Here is a 21,681-nt window from a genome sequence, read left to right as displayed (position 1 = left end):
CCCGTTTATTGGCAAGCTCTTCCATATGTCAGTTCCAGAGCCCAAGAAGTTAATTCTTATTGGGGCTAAGGTTTCCCACCAGCAGGATTTGAACATTGGCGCTGGTGGGAACGTTTCGCGCCAGTGAAAGAAAAAAAAAGAGGAGAAAGAGGGTCGTTAGGCGCCATGTTGGGGTTTTTCTCTGGGGTGCTGCTGCCGTTATATGTTTTCCCAACAGTTTCTATCTGCTTTTCATATTGGGATGATGCTGACCACACAGAATGAGTTAGGAAGTGTTCTGTATTAGTTGTAAGGGAGTATCTTGGACTGGCAAGTTTAAGCAGCAGAAATTAATCTCCTCAAAATTCTTAAAGTCTTGGAGTCCAAGATAAGGATTGTTATTTTTCAGTTTTTGGCGGACACAACGTCTTTGTTGGTATGTGGTGCTGAGGATCGAACCGGAGCCACACGCATACCAGGCGAGCGCTCTACTGCTTGAGCCACATCCCCAGCCCTGAACATAATATCTTGATTTCATTTTTATGTGGTGCTGAGGTTTGAACTCAGTGCCTCACATGTGCTAGGTGCCCACTCTACCACTGAGCCACAGCCCCAGCTCCCCTTTGCTACCTTTTTAAAGGTCTTGTCTGCAAATATAGTCACATTCAAGTTATTGGGATTGGGACTTCACGTACAGATTCCAGGGGAACACAGTTCAAACCATAGCATATTCTCTCTTCTTCAGCTTTATTCCAAGTGTTTTAGAAGGGTTGGCCTTAATTCTTCTTGTATATTTTGTAGAAGTCACCAGTGAAGTCATCTGATTCTGATCTTTTTTTGAGGGGAGGTTTTGATTATTGATTCAATGTCCTTACTATAGGTAGAGGAGGATTCCAGTTCTCTCTTCCTGAGCCAGTTTTGGTGGGTTGTGTTCTATTCGTATTCTAGGAATATGTCCATTTCATTCAGTTTGTCGGCATACAGTTGTTCACAGAATTCCCTTATAATCATTTTTATTTCTGTAAAATGGGTACAATGCCTTAATTTTATATCTGATTTTAGTAATTTAAATTCTTTCTCTTTTTTTCTTAATCAGTCCAGGTAAAAGCAGTTTTTTTTTTTAATTAATCTTTGCAAAAACACCCTGCAATTTCTGATGTAATAGACTTTACTTTTGTTGATTTTTCTATCCTTTTATTTATCTCTACTTTAATCCATATTATTTTCTTCTGCTAACTTTGGGTTTAATTTGATTTTTTTCCCCCTAGTTCTTTAATGTGTGCGCTTAGGTCGTGCATGTGAGATTTTTCTTTTTCTAATCATACACACCTGCAGCTCTGCAGGCCTCTTAGTATTGCTTTTGTTGCATCCTATAAGTTTTGTTTTGTTCTTTTCATTTTCATTTATCTCAGAGTATTTTGTAGTGAAATTTTGAATTCTTTTGGGTTTATAGTTTTAAATTTGTACTTTTTTGGCCTTGGATTTGCCTTAAAAAAAAGTTCTTGTATCATCTCATGTTTGTACATATCTAGGTTATGTTTTAACAAAAAAGTACTTAACCAACCCTGGTGGTGTAGACAGAACCCCCTTCTAAGTGAACTATGTACATTATTCAAAAATTTCCCAAGAAATCTAAAGTACATATAATGAGAGAGAAAAGACGATTATCAATGAATAATTTTAACGGGTCTAGGTACACTCTTCTGTGTGGTCCTTAAGAGAATCCATCAAGATCAGTGTCAAGGAGAGGCTGCAGCCAGACTGAGTCTGCATAAAGATCCTTCCAATTGTGATTCAGCGAATTGCTTTTCTTTAATTGGTGCCCCCACCCCTGCCCCAAAGCCATTTCTCCTTTGGCACCTTCATAGCCCTCCCTCCAGTCAGTTTCTGGTACCATCTAAACACCGCAGGAAAGCCTTTAGTAAATTTGTAAATAGGAAGGCACTGGTTGGGGGGTGGTGGCAGCAGTAGACAGGACAGGACATTGTCCATCATTCCAGACACCTTCCAGGTCCTGCAGATTTGCTGTGCTTTCTGATCACGTTCACTCTGCAGTGAGGGGAACTTTGGGCTTGTAGCTCTTGACTAGTCACTTTTTACCTATTAAGGGGATTTCTTCGAGTGATCCAGAAAACAGCTTCTTTAAGAACTCTGTCCTGTTGGTGGCGCGAGCTGACACAGCTGCCTGTTTCCCACTGCAGGTTTTCAAGAACCCTCACGAGGTTGTGACAGTGCTGCTGATCCAGACCCTGGGGGCCTTGGTGCCCTCCCTGCCTATCTGCCTCAGCGCTGGCGTGGAGAGGGCGGGACCCGAGCTGGAGCTTACCAAACTGCTGGAGTTCTACGACACCACTGCCCACTTTGCCAAGGGGTTGGAGGTGGCACTGCTCCCCCACCTACGTAGGCATTCCTTCCTCCCTTCTCCGACTTGTCTTTACTTGCTGTTTTGCAGCTTCTGGGGCCTGGGTTTGTTTCTTTTTCAGGGGACTGTGCAGAAAGGGGAGGATTCCAACACAAATGGAAGGCTGTCCATGGAAACTGCCCTTAGGGAAGTGGCTGTAATATACTTGTCTAGTATCCCGGGTATTGTCTAGTGCTTTCTCGGCTCTGGGAACTGATGGACCTTCTGCTGTGGCTTAGCATGTGAAAGAGGCAGGTAGACGCAGGTGGCAGGAGCTGGCAACAGGCTTCCTGGGAGGATAGTGTTCTCTTCATTTCGAGTCACGAAACCTTAGTTCAACCTCAAAAGTAAGTTTGAGGGGACACTTAGGTTGTAGGGGCTTCTGAAGGGGCAACAGCAGGTTTGTCGTGACAGCGGAGCCGTGTTAGGACTACAGGTAGCTGTGTGGAAAAGGGCTCTCCTGGTGGCCGAGAGGAAAGCACTCAACCTCATTCCCTGTGGGGGGATGATGCAAGGGACGGTGCGTTTTCCCAGCTGTTTTCCGTCTGTGTTAAAACCATCGTAAATTTTTAGATATCATAGACCTCGTGACACATGCTGCTGTCAAATCAGGAAGTTGCTTGAGGAAGGCCTTGTTCTGCCATGTGGCTGCTGTGTGTCACTCACTTCGTTTATTTAATAGTTATTCTCTTTAATGACATTTGTGCTTAATTGCCTGGACATTCCAGGGAGTGTGTTTGTTGTTCAGGTTCCTGATGAGTCACAGGTGTTTTTGGCACACTCGCCTTAGGTGTGGGAGAGGCACGGTGGATGTGGGCGGCTTCCAGAGGACCACGCTGCCCTGGCAGGTGGCTACAGAGTGTGCAGGCCGTGGATCCTGCTGGAGCAGAGTGGGACGAAGGCAGGGCAGGGGACAGGTTGCATTCCGCCCACGGCCATGGACTTTCCTAAGTGAGGAGAACCACCCTCTGCAGAGTCAGATAGAGGAGTGCTTTGTCGTCGGCCATGGGAGTTCAGATTTCTGACAATGGCTGTGGAAGGTTTCAAAATAATGTTTTGTTTTACTTTTAATTGAAAAATACTTTGGAAACACAAAAAATAAAAGAGAGGCTAAAAGTGACCCATAGCTTCATCACTCGGAGTCACTGACAGCATTGCATTTCTTCCCAGTAATTCAAATGTAAATGCAGGTTGTTTTAAGCATTAATAAAAATATTTAGCTTGTGCTATATATTTTTATGGTGCTGGGAATTGAACTCAGGGCCTTGTACATGTGAGGCAAGCACTCTACCAACTGCCCCAGCCCAAGACCTGTTTTTTTTAATCTATATTTTTTTAGTTGTGGATGGACACAATACCTTTATTATATAGATATATATACACACACACACATATATTTTAAAAGTTTTTAAAAATTTTATATTTAATTATAAACAATTATATTTAATTGTTTTTTAAATTAATCTTTTTTTGTACAGGGGATTGGACCCATCTGTACTTTACCACTGAGCTCTATCCCCAACCCTTTTTAAATGTTTTCTTCTGAGGCAGGGTCTCACTAAGTTGTTGAAGCTGACCTTGAACTTATGACCCTCCTGTCTCAACCTCCCGAGTTACTGGGATCACAGGTGTGCACCACCGCACCTGGCGGTGGCTTAGAATTTTTTAGCCACTATTATAAGTACAACTGTTATGAACTATATTACCCATTAATGTTTAAACCTAATTCTGATTGGTCCTTAGGATAAATTTTAAATTGTAGTCATGAAGAAGTGGAAAAATTGAAAGATGTTTTTCCTACTTTGCTCGTTAGAAAGTTTCTGCCAATTTTTGTATAGTAGTGAATAAAGGCACCAGGTCGTTCCTGCCTCTTCCATCGTTGTCAGATTCTTATACAGTTAATAATATATCATTTTAATTTACTTCAGCATTAGCAAGTTTGAAAATTATAAAAATGATCTCTTTTTCTTTTTTGGTTGCTTATTTGCCTGTTCTGCTTGGAGTTTTAATCTATTTCTTGTTAATATCTTAGAGTAATTTATTTAAAATAGTGTTATTAAATATGTTTGTAAAAAGCAACGAAAATATATGTTACATAGTCTCCTATATTCCTATTTGCTAGAAATAACCGTGTTTAAAATTTTGACATACTCCTAAAAGATTCTTATGTAGTGGACTTTTTCCTATTGTTTATCAAATATATTTCTGATATATTTTCTTTTATTTTACCTTTAACATGTTTCTGTTATTTTACTAACAAATACCCATACATGATATAATTTAAAATATAAAAGATTATGGAAAAGAAAGCAAATTTTTAAAATGTAACTTAAGTTGATTTTATAGTTAACAAGCAATATGTATTTATTATAGATAAATCCTGAAAATACAAGGAAGGGGGAAAAAATCATCCTCAACCTGCCTTCTAAAACAGCAGTTTGGGATTATATATATGTGCAGATTTTGTGTATGAGTATCCATATGTTTATATTCTTAAATTTGGTTTCAGTAGAATATTATCACACCCAAGAACTTAATTTTGATTTCATATTGTCAGCTAACGTGCAGTGGGTGCTCGGGTTTCCCCAGTTCCACAGGTGTCTGTCTGCATAGCGGCTTCCCCACCTCTGCCTCGCACTGACCTCCGGTTCACGTACATACACTGCCTCGATTGTCCTGTTTCTGTAGATTAAAATTTCTTTTAATCTACAACAGTCATTTCATTTTTCTTTTGTTTTTCATGACATGGACGTTTTTGAAGAAGAAAAAGTCGTTTTCTTATGGAATGCCCCACATTCCAGGCTTTTATTAGTAGATTTATCTCAAACATTTTTAGCAAAACTGCTGCATTGATGCTGATGTGACTTCCCATTGCATCACCTCAGGAAACACATAATGTCGAATTGCCGGTGACAGGTTAGATTAATCACACTGTAAATGTATCCTCCAGATCTCCCCATTGTCGTTACCTTTTCCTCTTTGTAATTATTAGGTAATTTGTGGGGTGATACTGTGAGCTCATAGGAATATGCCATTCCCCAAGAAACAATTGCCCAGTGATATCAGCACCCATCGATGAGCCTTGCCTTAATGAATTCTTACAGTGCTGATTGTAAAATAGTGATTTCGTAATTATATCATTCATTCTACAATTATCTGCTGGCATTCTCTTATGAAGAAGAATTTCCCTTTCTGCCTCTTTTTTAAAATATTTATTATTTAAGTTTTTTTAGGTGGACACAATGTCTTTATTTTACATTTATGTGGTGCTGAGGATCAAACCCAGTGCCTCATGCATGCTAGGCAAGCGCTCTACCACTGAGCCACACCCAGCCCCCCTTTCTGCCTCTTTGATGTCACTATGAATTCATGGATTTTTAAAAATATTTTATTATTTTTTTAATACTTACAAAGAAGCCCACTTTATGGACAAAAATTCATGGATTTTAAAAAATCCAGTGTGTTATGATTTAATTGTTACCATTCTTTTTTTTTTTTTTTGGCAATACTGGGGATTGAACCCAGGGCCTTGTGCATTTGAGGCAAGCACTTTTCCACCTGAGCTATATCCCCAGCCCCCTCATTGTTACCAATCATTTTGATGTCCAAATTATTTCATTTTTGGACTGTGGGTCCCCATTCAGCTGACTCTCATATCTTTTTGGCATGTCTCTAATCAGTCTTTGAATGCTTCCTTGCTTTTTGGCACAGACTATTCCAGAAGCACCTGTGCTTTCCTTTACCCCTCACCTGGAGTCAGCTGTTTTTCCAGGGAGACTAATTTCTTCTGGTGAAAATTGGCATTTAGAAATGAGAGTCTGAACACCATGGCTGTTCATTGTTGCTGAGGTATCATTACTTCTAGGCTCTTTTGGTGGACAGAGCTAGGAAATACATATTTTTTAAAAATTGGCAATTTATACTGATATTTCCCAGTCAGATTTAATGCTATAAAATTTTTACTTTTTGCTTTTTCAAGCCCATTTACATCTCCCATTTCCTGCAGTGAGAATCCTGGTTCCCAATCAGGATACACACATACACAAATATATATGTAATGATTTTTCATGACCACATTCTGGATAGGTCGACATGTTTTTAACTTACTCATTCAAACACCAGAGGACTGTACTGAAGTTTAGAAGCTGAGGATGCAAAGATGAACAAAAGCAGACACCATCCTAGAGTACGCAGTGGGAGAGAATCAAGTCGTCACACTTGACGGATGTATGATTACAAAGTGAGATGAGCACTATCAAGAAAACAGGTGGTCCTAAGCATTTATAAACAAAGAAAGATAATTGAGTCCAACAGAATCAAGCTGGTTGAGTATTGAAGATATTAGCTGATGAAAAGAGGTAGGGAAGCAGAGGGTCCTTCCACACAGGAGGCTCAGTGTGGGACCAGAAGTTCCTATGAGGCTGGAAGCCAGGGGAAGAGTGAAGGAGGAGGTGGCTATAGAATTAATATTAAAGATGTGGCATGTGGCACATTTTATCTACTCAACAAAAGCCTTTTAAGATTGTTGGCATCAGTTCCCTCATTTTGTCATTGAGGGAATGGGCATCTGAATGCATAACCAGGGCCTTCACTCCTAATTGCCACCATCTTCCACTTCCTGAGGTCAGGCTTTGCAGCTGAAGAGCAGTAGAGATCTTTGGGAAGAGGCGAGTAGGGCAGAGATGTGGCCAGGCTTCTGTTGGGGAGTGTTCTGCCTTCGGTGTGGAGGACAGGTTGGAGGGGAGCAGAGATTGTGAGGAATCAGTCAGCAGGCTGCTGCACTTACTCATCGCCTTCAGATTGCTTCCACAGCCCTGTCCTGGCAGTGTTTTCGTGAACATTCTTGCTTGTACACTGTGTTCCTGCACTATTGTTTGTTTCTTGGGTGTAATCCTTAGAAGTTGAATTGCTGCACTGTAGAATAAGCACATGTACATTTTGGATACAAACATGTTTTAAATTTGTATGTAACTGAACTTGGGCCCTCCTGTTTCCCTAAAGTCCAAGGACACTCGGAAGAGTAAGATGGACTTCCTTCAGAACCTTTCTCTGTAGCAGAACCTAACCCTGACCAGAGTTTTCACTGAAGGGATCCTCAACTACCAAGAGTTGGAGGATTAAGGGGATGGGTGTCTTAATTGTACTTTCAATTGTACTTTCAGCACACAATGCACAAAACCCAAATGTATCCAAATATTTACTGAAATGAGGTTGAAGAAGCTACCTGGAATGATCAAAGCAGATTAACAAAATGTAGACACCCCTGAAGATAAAACAAGAAGAGTTCCAGTAGTGTACCTCTCTCCCGTTGCTCTGTAGCAATTAATTCAGATCCTTTGTTCATTATTGTTTTTAATTTCTGATTCCCTAAAGAGGAGCACAACCTGGTGAAAGTCGTGGAGCTGGTGGATGCCGTGTACGGACCCTATAGACCCTACCAGCTGAAGTATGGCGAGATGGAGGAGAGCAACCTCCTCATCCAGATCAGCGCTGTGCCCTTGGTAACGTGGCAGTGCCACCACTGGCCATTTGGGAAGCATTCTGTGCGCCGATCTTTCGGCCAAGTCTGGCAGAGGGTTGGGGGTGAGGTCAAGTATACAAAGAAAGAGCTGAGTGGGGAGATGGCTTTCAATCCTTACGGGCTCTTGCCATCCAAATGTAAAATGAGGCCGCAAATATGCTACCAGTGTTCCATTTCAAATCCCTCATAGAGATCTAGTAAAATGAGAGGCCTAAATTCTTTGGAAAGCTTACTCTGATTTAGTAACTTTTTTTTTAATAGTTGTAAATGGACACAATACCTTTATTTTATGTATTTATTTTTATGTGGTGCTGAGGATCGAACCCAGTGCCTCACATGTGCTAGGCAAGTGCTCTACCACTGAGCTGAGACCCCAGCCCCCTAGTAACTTATTTTTAAGGGGGACTTCTGTTTATGGAAGATGATGTGGATGGCACAGGAGCTTAACATCCATGGACAGTGCTTTCAGGGGACTGTGTGGGCAGGAGGGAGGGGATCGAGCGCTTCTCCTTTTAAAGGTGATTTTGTTTTCATGTCACTTGAGGTTGTCCAGCATGAAGTGCGTTGACATTTAGGAACTGATCTTACAGAAGTTAAAATCTGCTGCCTCTTGCTATTTCCCCATTTTACCTAGAAAGTTCCTTCTGCTTCAGTTACTTTCATGCTTTTGAGGGAAACATTTTCCTTCTGCTACCTTTTTATTTAGAGTGACTGGTATGGAGAATTAGAGTCCTAGCTTGAGAGCCAGAGGAGGAAGTACTATCTTAAGGAAAAGGGGAAAGAGATGTAAAATGTAGGGACAGCCTAGACATTTGGTCATGCTTTTCTGCCGTGAGTTATTTCTGTGGTGTCACTGGCCATATCAACTGTCCTTCTCCATGGGGCTTGGGCTCTAGAAGAGCTGTCCTGGTTGAGGACAGTATTTCTGATAACCTCAAGTGATTTTTCCAGAGAGGAGAGGGCTGGGTGGGCTGCCTGCTTCGTGTTGTCTGTCATGGTATTCTTGAGTCTCATGTGGCTCTTGCTTGTCCACCTCTGACCAGGAGCACGGGGAAGTGATGGACTGTGTGCAGGAGCTGAGCCACTCCGTGAACAAGCTCTTCAGTCTGGCATCTGCAGCTGTTGACAGATGTGCCAGGTTCACCAATGGCTTGGGGACCTGCGGCCTGCTGACAGCCCTGAAATCCCTCTTTGCCAAGTAAGGTTGGGGAAACTAAAACAGGGTAGGCCATGTTGGAAGGCACTGTCTGTCCCAATTAAAAATACACTGGAGAAACACTTGTACCTGGGCCCAAGAGGATGTTCTTAAGGATGTTCATTGCAGCATCATTAGTAAAGGTGGAACATTTGAAGAAACCTAAATGACCATCCATTAGGCAGTGGCTAGATAAGATGCGGTATATTCGCGAGGTAACCCTGTGTGGCAAAGTATGAATTAGACTTACACATATCAACATGGACAGATCTCAAAACAGTATTCAGTGAAAAAAAGCAAGTTGAAGAATCATGTAGAAAGTTAATATATTATGCAAAAAGAACACACAAAATGTAGGGTCCATTTTCTAGAGCAAGATTGCAGTTTTTCTAAAAAGAAGCAGATAGTGAATATTTCAGTCTTTTGGGGTCTTACAGTCTCTGCTGTAATAGAGACCTTTGCAGCATAGTCCTTTTTGGAGGCACTGGAGATTGAACTCAGGACCTTGCATATGCTGGGCAAGTGCTCTACCTCTGAGCCACATCCCCAGCCCTGCACAGTCTTAAATAATGCAGAAAAAATGGATGTGGTTTTGTTCCAATCAAACTTTACTTACAAAAAACCAGGAGTGCTGTCCTAGTTCCTTTTTTTTTTTTTTTTTTTTTGGTGATTGTAGATGGACAGAATGCCTTTATTTTATTTGTTTATTTTTATGTGGTGCTGATGATCGAACCCAGTGCTTCATGCATGCTAGGCTAGCGCTCTTCCACTGAGCCACAGCCCCAGCCCCCTTGGTCCTTTTTTTATACTTTAAAAATGTATCTCATATTCCTATCAAATAGTAGTGGACAGACTACAGCTCATGAATCAAATCTGCTCTGCCATCTGTTTTTATAAATAAAGTTTTATTGGAACACATCCATGCCATTCACTTGCCTGGGACATTTGGCTCCTTCCCACTGTGAAGGCAGAGCTGAGTAGCTGGGACAGAGACCTTGTGACTCAAAAGTCCAAAAGTATTTCTTGTCTGGGAGCTGGTGATGTAGCCCAGTGGTAGAGGCATGTCTAGCATGTGCAAGGCCCAGGATTCAATCCCCAGCATAGAGAAAACAACAACAAATTTACCATCTGGATCTTAATAGAAAAAGTTTGCTGAACTTTTACCCCATGTTAGGCAAGACACTCCAAACAGTGGTTATCTCTGGGGAAACTGAGACTGTAGTCATAGGAGATTTAGCTTTTTTAGTTATTTTTTATTTTTTAAAATCAATGAGCACAAACATATATTCCAATATAATTAAAAATATAAAATAAGCAACATAAGCATCATGCTGAGTGACAGAAGCCAATCACAAAAGTCCATATTATGTCCTTCCATCTATATGAAATGCCCGGGGTAGTCAAGTCTGTAAATAAGATTTAAAAAAGGTAGATTTGTGGTTTCTTGAGGCCAGGGGAACTGAGAGAAGACAGCAGATGGTTGCTAAATGGAGTGGGTTTCTTTTTGGGCTGAGGAAAACGGTTTAAAGTGTGGCCGTGGTTTTACAACTTTGGGAATACACTAAAAACTTGTTGGATTGTGTTCTTTAAAATGGGTGAGTTCTGTTGTGTGTGAGTTATATCACAGTAAAGCTGTTACTGAAGGGTCTGTGGGTGTGGCTCAGTGGTAGACTGTATGCTTTGCATGTGCAGAGCTCAGTGTGCATGCCTGCGTGTGTATGTGCTTAGGCACACACACACACACACACACACACACACACACACACACACACATGCTGTTTCCCAAAGGAAAGGAAAATAAAGGGAAAGTTAAATTTCATTTTGTCAGAAAGAAGAAAAAGAAAGCTGTAAAAGGCTGGATCCTCTGACCTGTTTAATTGAGGTGCAAGGGTCCTCAGGAAGTTACGGGCTCCAGTCTTAGTTTATAGACAAGTATGTTCTTATGCTCTCCAAGGGACCTTCCCTCGCAGTGTGTTCCACAAGGAAGTTGCCCTGAGTCTCAGAACTCCCCGTATTGAACTGAAGCAGTTTTGCTGGGGGAGTTTAGAAAGCTCTTGTCATTCCAGAAATACCAAGCTCACCCCCGGGAGATCTAAGGGCTGTTGAGCCAGAGCGCTTGGTCACTGCCATGAGCTGTCACCACCTTCACAGGGCAGCTCCAAGTGTCGGCATTAAGGCTGGAACTGTGCCCAGATGAGTCCAGATGTGTTCCCAGAAAAAGAGAAGCAGCAGCAACAGCAGCAAATTTAATCAAAGTTTTAACTCTTTCGTGTCACTATCAGGATTTTGTGAATGGAAAGATTTTTTAAAAAAAATTTTTTTTAGTTGCCAATGGATTTTTCACTTTATTTGTTTATTCATATGTGGTCCTGAGGATCGAACCCAGGGCCTCACACTTGCTAGGCAAGTGCTCTACCACTGAGTCACAGCCCCAGTCCTGGAAAGATTTTTTAAAAACTATTTTTAGTTGTAGATGGACACAAGACCTTTATTGAGTTTCTTTAACTTTTTATGTGGTGCTGGGGATTGAACCCAGTGCCTCATGCCTGCTAGGCAAATGCTCTACCACTGAGCCACAACCCTAGCCTTGAAAGAATTTTTAAATTTTGATCTAAGAATTTTATTATGAAATAGCAGAAATGATGCTTTTAGAAATAATTCCCCCTAAAATGTGAAAAGACATAAAAATGTAAAAGTCTTCTCCCTTCCTAATCACTTTTTAGACCTCATGAGTAACTAAGTTTTGAACATTTTGCTTTTAGTTTTCTGATTCTTCCCTGCAAACTTTAAGGAAAAAAAATTTTAACAAACTTTGAATGTTGTCTCCACATGAAAGGTGAGGTCTTGAGATTTCTTAAGGCTGCTGCTCTAACTCCTGCTTCTCTGAGCTTTTGCTTCTTACAGTTTTGCTTTTAGTTCTTCTGTTCATTATTTGTTTACTTTGTTTTAAAAAATAATATCCATATTAAAAATTCAAACTGTATGGTGAAATCAGGTCATCTCCTCTAGGAGGGAAGATTTACTAAAATAGCTAAAGTTTATATAATTAGTCAGGAAAACCAGGTTGAAGCTAACTCAAGCAGGGTTCAGATGGGACATGGTTCACTGGTGAGGCGGGCTTGGGAGGGTGTTAGGGGCGGAGGGGGAGGGAGGAGCAGACTGGCCTGGCTTGAACTAGAGGGAAACTGTAGAATACAGCAGGCGATGTCCTGGCCACAGAATGAGGGACTTGGCAGCTGTGGTGGGTGGGAGGGCCCTGGAATGGGACCAGCCTGGGCTTAGGTCCTGGCACTTACTGGTTAGGATCTTGAGCATGTCACCAGTCTTTTCTGAGTCTTAATATCTTCCTTCTGAGTAAATTGATGATAATAATACCTTCTTTCCATGGTGGTTTTGATATTAAGCAAAGCTTGTAATTAAAATCCCGAACAGAGCAACTCTGTGTGTAGACATTTGGAAATGTGCATAGTGAGAGAGAGTTGGAGAGTTTGAAGACAAAAATAATGTGGTAAAGGCTACCCTTTCATCTGAGATTTCATGATAAACCCATTTTCAGTTCCAGATGGAAGGATAATGAGATGTCCTGTCTGCTCACCTTCCCCCGGGATGCTGTCAGGAACTTCTGCAGAGCGTGGGGACTGTGCATGGCATAGTCTCCTAATGCATGCTTGTCATAGTTGCAGGGTGTGACACAGTTGTTTACCCTCCCACAGCTGAAGCTGGTGTTCCTGGGCATTGCCCTGCTAATTTGCCCTTGAGGCCCAGGCCCCGCCCCCTAACAACTAATTCCCTCAGGGAGCTGTCCCCTCTCTTGGTGGGTAGGGAAGGTGCCATCCCTGGAACACAAGTTTTGTAGCTTTCTGCTTTAAAGCCCGAAGCCTGTGTGGAGGGAGTAGCAGTGTGGCTTGCAGGTGGGGTCGTGGTCTGAGGTACTTCCTTCCATTGGCACCTTGAAAGGCCTTTCTCTCCACTGCACACACGTACTCTTCAGGCCCTGGGCTTCATGTTCTACCTCCCTCGCTCAGAGCTTTTGATTTAGAGGGCAGAGAGGGAAAGCTGCTTGCGATGTACCCAAAGTCACAAGTTTTTTGGTTTCCAAAAGCCAGAACCCTCACTTCATCCTTGCCACCACCAAACCCGCCCAAGGACATGAACTGATGTGTTAATGTTCCAAGAAATTTAAATCCTTAGAAACACCACCCATTCCGCATCAACAGTCATTTTATTCTTTCCAGAGAATGTATATTATGTCATTTATTTAATTTTATCACCACAACAACTGTGTGAGGTGATACAGAAGACATCATTAAATCCACTTTAAGGATGAGGAAACTGAGGCCCAATGACCCAGAGGCGCTTGTCCAACAGTGCCATGCAAGTCTGTCATTCATTCAGGAACTATTTCCAGTGTCTCCTTTATGCTCTGCCCAGTGCTAGTTCCTCAGGACCCATCATGAGTTACAGAGGCACAGTCCCTGATCTCACAGACCTCACAGGCCCCCACAGCAACACGCACTGAGCAAACACACACTAACTGAGTTGTTTGATTATAGCGTGGAGGGTGCAAGGAAAGAAGCATGTTCACTCAGTGAGGGCAGGCTGCGGTCCATGAGGGAAGGTCTTCCGGCTTTGAGCCCACGTTTACCATCCTGTGCTGATGAAGCCGGGCCCTTGCCTGCTGTGGAGGTGTGGTCGTCTGCCGTGGCTTTGGGTCTAAATTCAGGGGATTTGCTTACAAAAGTACCCTGAATGTCCGCAGCTGCCCCGCAGTGTCCTGCGTCACATTTGGTTATTACAGTAGACACATGGTTTTCAAAATAGTTCTTCAAATCTGCTTCCAAAGACACGCATCTGTTAGAATGAGGGGAATTTACCAGCACCGTCTCTTGCCTGATTGTCATTGGAGTTGACTTAGTGGCTGTTGCCTTCCTCTTCATCTTGAGCATCTCTCAAGGTTGCCCTGCCAGGTGGTTTGGATGGTCTTGCCACAATGAGAAGGCATTTTTGTGGTCAGAGGTTTGTTAGTGATCTCCTCCCATGGTGGGAGCCACTTGCAGACATTCTCAAGGTAATCAGCAATTTGTCCAAAGCTGTGGAATTGCAGGCGTCTTTGGAGTGGCGGAGTTTATTCACATACCTGTCATTTTTCCGCTTCCCTCTAGGTATGTGTCTGATTTCACCAGTGCTCTCCAGTCGATACGAAAGAAGTGCAAACTGGACGATATTCCTCCCAACTCCCTTTTTCAAGAAGACTGGACAGCTTTTCAGAACTCCATTAGGTAACGTGGGGGTTGCAATTTAAGCATGGGCCTAATTGTACAATAAACGTGTTTATCAGGCTTTTTTTTTTTTTTTTTTAATCTCACTGCCTCTTTTATTTATTTATTTTTCTAAGATTACTCGGGATTGAACCCAGGAGTGCTCTACATCCCCAACCCTTTTAATTTTATTTTGAGATAGGGTCTTGCTAAGTTGCCCAGGTGACCTCCTGCCTTGGTCTCCTGAGTAGCTGGGATTACAGATGGGCACCACCACACTCAGCTTTTCAACTGCCTTTTTAAAAAAGCTAGTACTCTGGATTCCAAAAACAAGTCAATAAACAAAAAACAAACCAAACCAACCAACAGCAGCAACAAAACACCAAAAGGACTCCTCCGCTCATAAATTAAAGTTCTTAGGAAAGCTTTGTCTTCCCTTTTTTGAGGGTGCTGGGGATTGAACCTGGGGGCCCTCCACCACTGAGCTACACCCCAACCCTTTTCATCTGTTATTTTGAGAAGGGGTTAACTAGTTGCCCAGGCTGACTTGGGAGTGACAGTCCTCCTTCCTCAGCCTCCTGAGTCCCTGGGGTTACAGGAGTGTGCCACTGTGCCCAGCTTCATCTTCTTTAATGACTTAATTTTTTATGTTTGTTGTGAGGTTTTTTCTTCTAGCCTGCAGCTTTTTCAGCCCTGAAATGATTTGGCTTATATTTTAGAGGATGGACAGCGGTCCTGCCTCTGGATCTGAGAACCACACATTCTGTGGTATGACAACACCGTGTGTCCTGGAAAGGGTCACACAAAAGTTTTGTGAGAGGCACCCAGGTGACCCTCTCAAGCCATTGTCAGTGGCCAGATCCTGGGGAAGTCCTGTGACCTGTGGGCCACTGAGTAGGTGCTCCAAGCCTGTTGCTCCAAGCCTGTAGGTAGGTGGGAGTACAATCAGGAGTGGCCTGAGAAGGTCTGGCCCTGGACATGTCCAGCTGGAGGGTACAGACTGTGGCCCATGGCCAGATTTGCCCTACAGACATGTTTTTTGATCATAGCATTTAAATTGGATTAGTCACCAACACTGACAAACCGGATTTAACATCGCCCAAATTTCTAATGTTGCCTACAAAATTGGATGCTCTGGTGTTATCATGCCTGCATTGTCACAATGTGGCACTGCGGTGGCAGCCGAGGTCCCTGTGAGACTGGCATGTGTTCTCTGTAGTGCCGAGGTTCTCTGCTCCCAAGTGGCCTAACAGCTGTTCTGTTGGCTGAGATAAAAAGAAATCTCATGGATGCAAGTTCTAAAGGGACTAGCCATTCTTCGTCTGGCCCATGTCACCCACTTACATTTCTTGCCTGGTCCCTGGCCCAAATACTGGTGACACATGTAGTGTGCAATGCAGTGACCCATGCCAGAGCACAGCCAGGCCCACTGAAGGCTGTCCAGAGTGACCCGGGACCACCCAGGACCGTGTTGGATCACCACCTCGTGGACTCTGTTTTGGACTTTTAATTTTTAATGACCTGTGATGTTCTAGAGGTTAACTGAGTCCCCTGTCATCTGTGGTGGCGTAGCACACAGGGACATATTCTGCACAGGTTTTTTCTGTGCACCTGAGGCTAGTGGAATATTTTACTTTCTCATAAACCTTTCTTATGATGGAATGCCCAGATACCCTGGTGACGACAGGCTCTTTTAGAGAAAGTTAAAAGTTAACTAAAGATATTTTTAATCCTTGGATTTGTCCTGACCTTATGAGTTTGCTGTTGAAGGGCTCTAGGTGGGGTTTAAGGTCTAGCGTAAAATTACTTGGAAATTAAAATATCATGAAATACAGACGTGATGGTCACTAGGCTTATTTCTGAGAAGCAAATGGATTAATCTTCATCTGCCTTCACGGGCCCAGAGGCAGAGAGAGACTTCTAGTGTCAAAATAGTTCTATGCCTTATAAATAGTAGGCATCTGACAGATTGTAAGTAATACATGTGGATTTTAAAATTATACAGAAATTTCCAACCCATTTTCTCAAAGATAAAGCCCAATGTTTTTGGAATGTAAAGTCACTTGGATAGAATTGTGGTTCATACTAGTAACATGGAAGGTATTGGGGGGACCACCATTTACCTTTATATTAATTACTAATTAGTGAAATGGCTCAGGTGGTCCAGCAGAGGGTTCACGACTTCACCAGAGCACAGCTCCACCAAAAGGAGTGAATAGTTAGAATTTTTATGAATGAGACAATGTTTGTCTGGTAAATGTTGGCATTCCAGGTACTTGAACTTGAAGTGCTTTTTGTTTTGTTTAGGATAATAGCCACCTGTGGAGAGCTCCTGCGGCAGTGTGGGGACTTTGAGCAGCAGCTGGCCAACAGGTAGCAGCGGGGTGTCATGTCGTCCAGGCCCTGGGGTTCTTGGTTGGAGGAACTTGATCCAGTACAGTACAACAAGGGCAGCATATGGTCAAATCTGAAAGCTCATGAGTTGTCTGAACCTAGATACAAGGTGTCATTATTGTCATCATTAAACATTTATTGAGCACCTATAAAGGGCAAGGCTGTTCTACTGGCACCAGTCATGTGATTTTGGTTAGCTGTGGAGGTCTCAGCCTAAAGGAGGAAACAGTACACGTTGTTTCCAAATCGTGTATGGGCTGGGCACTCACTGATGTTTGTCAAGCCAGTTATTGGGCTCCAGTGTTCCAGTGGTGGGGAAGGGCCTGGGCCATCTCAGGAGCAGGGAACCAGACAGCCTTCCCCAGCCTGCAGTAAAAGCCTGTGCAGCAGGTGTGTGTGCAAGGAGAATTTGGTCCCCTGTCCCCCTCTTCTGTGATGCTGCTAGGGCTTTTACATCACCCTGAGACGGCCCAGTTGGCCCATTTTTTTCCGTCCAAAGGGTGCCAACTTCCCATATTTCCATCTTTCTTTCAGTGGTTAGAGTGCTTGCCTAGCACACACGCACACACTCTGGCTACATCCCCAGATGACCCCCTGCCCCCTTTTTAAAAAAATTTTAAGTCAGTGTCTCACTGTTTCCCAGGTTGGCTTGAACTTGTGATCCTCCTGTCTCAGCTGGGCCTACACCTGTGTCCCCTTCCCCCTTTATAACACTTCCTGAGCTTCCCCACTAAGATGAATCCCCCCAGTGGCTGAGGAGGTGGGCACTTACCACTCTAACCTCATTTTTATAGGCAAAGGGACATTGAGGCGTAGACTTCGCTATAGGTAATAACTTTCTAAGTTAAAAAAAAATTGTAGAAATAGCTTTGTCCGAGAGGCACTGACTTGAGCCTTGATGTCGCCCGAGTCACCAGAGCTTGTGAGCGACCCTCGTGTCACCTTGTGCTGGCATTTCTCTGAGTATATCTACCAGACATCTTTTCTCATCGGGACATGCGGGGTTTCCTTGATCTTTACCATCCAAAGGCTAAGGTGGGTCCCGTTAGGAAGGTGAGAGGGAGGAGAGGGAGAGGGTGAACCTCTCTGGCTGCGTTTTGCGTCCTTGAGAAGCGAGAGCCTGGCTCCACCTTGGCTAAAGACGAGAGCAGCCTCTGAAGGGGGTGATGTCCTTCTGACTGCTCTGAGCCTGGAAAGGGACAGTTGCCATCCGTGTTCCTGTCTGGGAGGCCTCACAGCCTGTGTGGCCTGTGTGGTGGCCGCCTGTAAAGCTTATCTTATCTCCCCATCAGTCTCCCCTTGGGAACCCACACTCTCACCAGGACCACTCCCCGGGGCTCAGAACACTCCTGTCTGCGGCAGTGATAGCCGATGTTGCCACCAGGCTCTCACCTCTTTGCAGAAGGAGTCATTTTGTGATTTATGGCCTGAGTAAAGCAGGGCTGGGTTGGGTGTCACTGGAGAGATTCTCTAGTCCTAGGCAGCTTGGGTGAGACACAGGGAGATTACTGCAGTTTCTCTGTGCGTTCCTGTGTCCGCCACTCACTTTGGAACACTGGTACAGAGGCCCCTGACTATGGTTTTGCTCATAATTTTTCAACTTTAGGATGGTCTGAAAGGAATGCACATCCAGTAGAAACCACACTCCGAATTTTGAGTTTTGGTATTCTCTGGGCTGGTGATATTCAGGCTACCATCTTCTCTCACCATGTTGGTAGCAGCAGTGAGGCTCAGCTACCCTTAGCCATGCGGTCCAGAAGGGAAGCTACTGGTGCTCTATGGTGTGCTGCGTTGTGAGCGAAGATGACCAGTAGGTTGGGTGGATCAGATGCACTTTGTACCTGGGACACTTTCAACTTATAAAGGGTTGCTGGACGTAACCCCATCGTAAATCTAGGGGCATCTGTATTTCATCAGGAAAGTGTCATAGTAGGACAACTTGAATGGACATCCAGGTTTTGGGAATCCAGTGTAAGTGTCCTAGTTCCTAGGGCAGAAGAGTGTGCAACAACTTATCGTGAAAAGGAAATGAGCTAAGGAAATAGATGGAACTGTGGCTTTCCCTCCTCGGTGCACGCTCATGCATTTCCCCGGCAAGCAGCTAGCATGTGGGACTGTGCATCCTGTGGGTAAAGAGGCATGTGGCAAGTCATCACTATTCTCCAGGGACCAGATCACCCGCTGCCCTGCCCAGTGGTCTCTGTGACTTTAGTGTTGGTGGCTCATCCCGGCAGCTGGTTATTCCACACTGTGATGCGCATATAGCAAGAATGTTCTACATAGAAAGTACACTGCGTCCCAGATGGCAGCGTGTGAGAGCTCCCCTTGGGTAGGCCGTGTGTCCATTAGGAAGACGGTGTCCATTAGGGTGTTCAATAGGAAACCGAATCACCTGGCCCTACTGCGCCCCTGAAGTCCAGTTCCCTCCTGAGTAATGAAGGCTGTCTTCATTCCCTTATGAACTGGACCTTCATTCTGCTGCCTCGTTTGATGTCTTACAATTTAGAAAGGAATAATCTGACTGCTCAGCGAAAAAGAGCTCCTTAAAAATAGCCCGGGGCGTAACAGCCATCGCTTTCATTACAGGATTCTGTCCACAGCGGGGAAGTATCTGTCCGACTCCTACAGCCCTCGGAGCCTGGCTGGCTTTCAGGAAAGCATCTTGACAGACAAGAGGAGCTCTGCCAAGAACCCGTGGCAGGAGTACAATTACCTCCAGAAAGACGACCCTGCCGAGTACGCCAGTTTAATGGAGACCCTCTATACCCTCAAGGTGGGAGAGCAGACGATGGCGTTCTTGCAAACGAAAGGTCCTCCTTTGTCACCCACCCTCTCTAGGTTCCAGGCCCTCTGTGTGTCCTGCCACCACTTCTCTTTCTCATTCATTTTGGGCTTTTAAGGAGCTAATCACCCAAATAGGTTGAAACCATTAAGATGCTGCTGGGAGGGCGATGGATCTTTCTTTTTTTAATTAATGAATGAATTAATTTTATATTAATCAGGTATATATGACAGCAGGATGCATTTTGATTCATTGTACACAATTACAGCACAGCTTTTCATTTCTCTGGTTGTACCGATGCACCATTTTGCCATACGCATGTCAGACAGAGCTGATCTCCAGGATATATAAAGAACGAACAAAACTTGACACCAGAAAAACAAACAACCAATCAAATGGGCTAAGGAGCTGAGCAGGCTCTTTTGAGAAGAAGACATACATTCGATCAACAAATAAAAAAAAAAAAAGTTTGACATTTCTAGTAATTAGAGAAATGCAAATCAAAACTACTCTAAGATTTCATTTCACGCCAGTCAGAATGGCAGCTATTAAGAATACAGAGGGCTGGGGATGTGGCTCAAGCCGTAGCGCGCTCGCCTGGCATGCATGCGGCCGGGGTTCGATCCTCAGCACCACATACCAACAAAGATGTTGTGTCCGCCGAGAACTAAAAAATAAATATTAAAAAAAAAAATTCTCTCTCTCTCTCTCTTTCTCTCTCCTCTCTCTCTCCTCTCTCACTCTCTCTTTAAAAAAAAAAAAAAATACAGACAACAATAAGTGTTGGTGTTGATGTGGGGAAAAGGCACACTCGTACTTTGCTGGTGGGACTGCAAATTGGCGCAACCACTCTGGAAAGCACTATGGAGATTCCTCAGAAAACTTGGGATGGAACCACCATTTGACGTAGTCATCCCACTCCTTGGTCTATACCCAAAGGACTTAAAGTCAGCATATCACAGGGACACAGCCACATCAGTGTTTATGGCAGCTCAATTCACAAAAGCAACTTAGAGGCCCTTCGATAGATGGATCTTTCTTACTGGTAGAAGCCAGGTTGAGACTGTGGCTCTGTACCATGGCCGGGGGCTTGCTGTATTTCGTTCCAGAGCAGACCTGTCCACAGGATGGGTGGAGCTGGGAGCCCCTGGCCCGTGTTTGGTGTGGTCCCCTTTTATTGAATGGCAGGAGGGACCATATGTATAGGCAGGAGGACCCCAAATCAGCATTTGGAGAAGTCACTGCTTCCCCAGAGATGGGCCAGAGAGACCCCAGGAACCTCTGTGCTGTGAGTTCCACCACAAGGAGTCTGGAGGACTTGGGGATAAAGGTCCCCTCCTCCCTTCTTTGAGATCTTTATTTGTCTGCTGTAAAGCTCCCTTTAACTTTGCACTTTGGGCCTCTTGGGTTCAGAGATGGGAGAACTTCCCAGCAAATCGGATAAGTCAGGGTTTCCTGGAAATGGCTCCCAGGGTTGTAAGAGGGCAGTGGTCATCAGGTCCAGAACCCTCCCCACCTCGTGGTCTGGTTGGAGAAGGTGTGGCTCTCTCTGTCCCACCAGATGCAGTCTCCAGTGCTCCTGACCAGCCCAGAGCTCTGGGGTGAACTGCACAGTGAGGTTAGACACAGCCGAGGCTCCGGTTCTCCCTCCCAGGGTCTCCCTGTCTCTGCACTGTGGCCCACCAACTGGCTGCACTTGAGCTTGACAAACATGCTTCTTAAGGCAATTCTGTAAGCTCATTCATCCATGCTTCTGAGGTTAGGTTAAAGCAGCTCTATTTATCTTTATTGCTAATCTGATTCATGTCTGTTGTAATCAGTTCATTTGTAATAGCAAAACTAAGGTTACATTTTCCATCTCTGTATTTTCTCAGGCTGTTTGGCATTCCTTGGAACTCACACAGGTTGTGCGTAACCTGGCTTTCAGCCGAGTAACTTGACCTGACCTCCCTGGGAATCAGGGCTCTGTCCATCACTCTTGCTCATGTGTGAAGCCTCTGATTGTTTTTTTCTCCTCCTCCTCTATCCCTGAGGGAGGGTCACAGGTTGTGTCTTCCTAAACTGCCAAGCCATGAGCCCAAAATATTAGCCCAAATGCATCCGAATCACCTTGGGAAAGTGAGTCAGAGATTTAGGTTCTAGGGCTCCAAC

At 44.0% G+C, this 21,681-nt stretch overlaps 1 protein-coding gene across 1 annotated transcript in view; it reads left to right on the top strand.

Moving 5' to 3' along the window:
- Positions 1–21,681, top strand: part of Cog7 (component of oligomeric golgi complex 7) — a 63,829-nt gene that overhangs the window by 23,290 nt on the left and 18,858 nt on the right. Inside the window, exons 7-12 of the mRNA XM_026392087.2 lie at positions 2,181–2,379; positions 7,754–7,881; positions 8,945–9,099; positions 14,259–14,375; positions 16,662–16,727; positions 19,335–19,521. Of these exons, the coding sequence (XP_026247872.1) occupies positions 2,181–2,379; positions 7,754–7,881; positions 8,945–9,099; positions 14,259–14,375; positions 16,662–16,727; positions 19,335–19,521 (852 nt within the window). The remainder of the gene's footprint in view (positions 1–2,180; positions 2,380–7,753; positions 7,882–8,944; positions 9,100–14,258; positions 14,376–16,661; positions 16,728–19,334; positions 19,522–21,681) is intronic.

Source organism: Urocitellus parryii, chromosome 9, assembly GCF_045843805.1.
Source record: "Urocitellus parryii isolate mUroPar1 chromosome 9, mUroPar1.hap1, whole genome shotgun sequence".
Lineage (NCBI taxonomy): Eukaryota > Metazoa > Chordata > Mammalia > Rodentia > Sciuridae > Urocitellus > Urocitellus parryii.
Note: the sequence above shows the minus strand (reverse complement) of the source record. Positions and strands in the feature narration are given on the sequence as shown.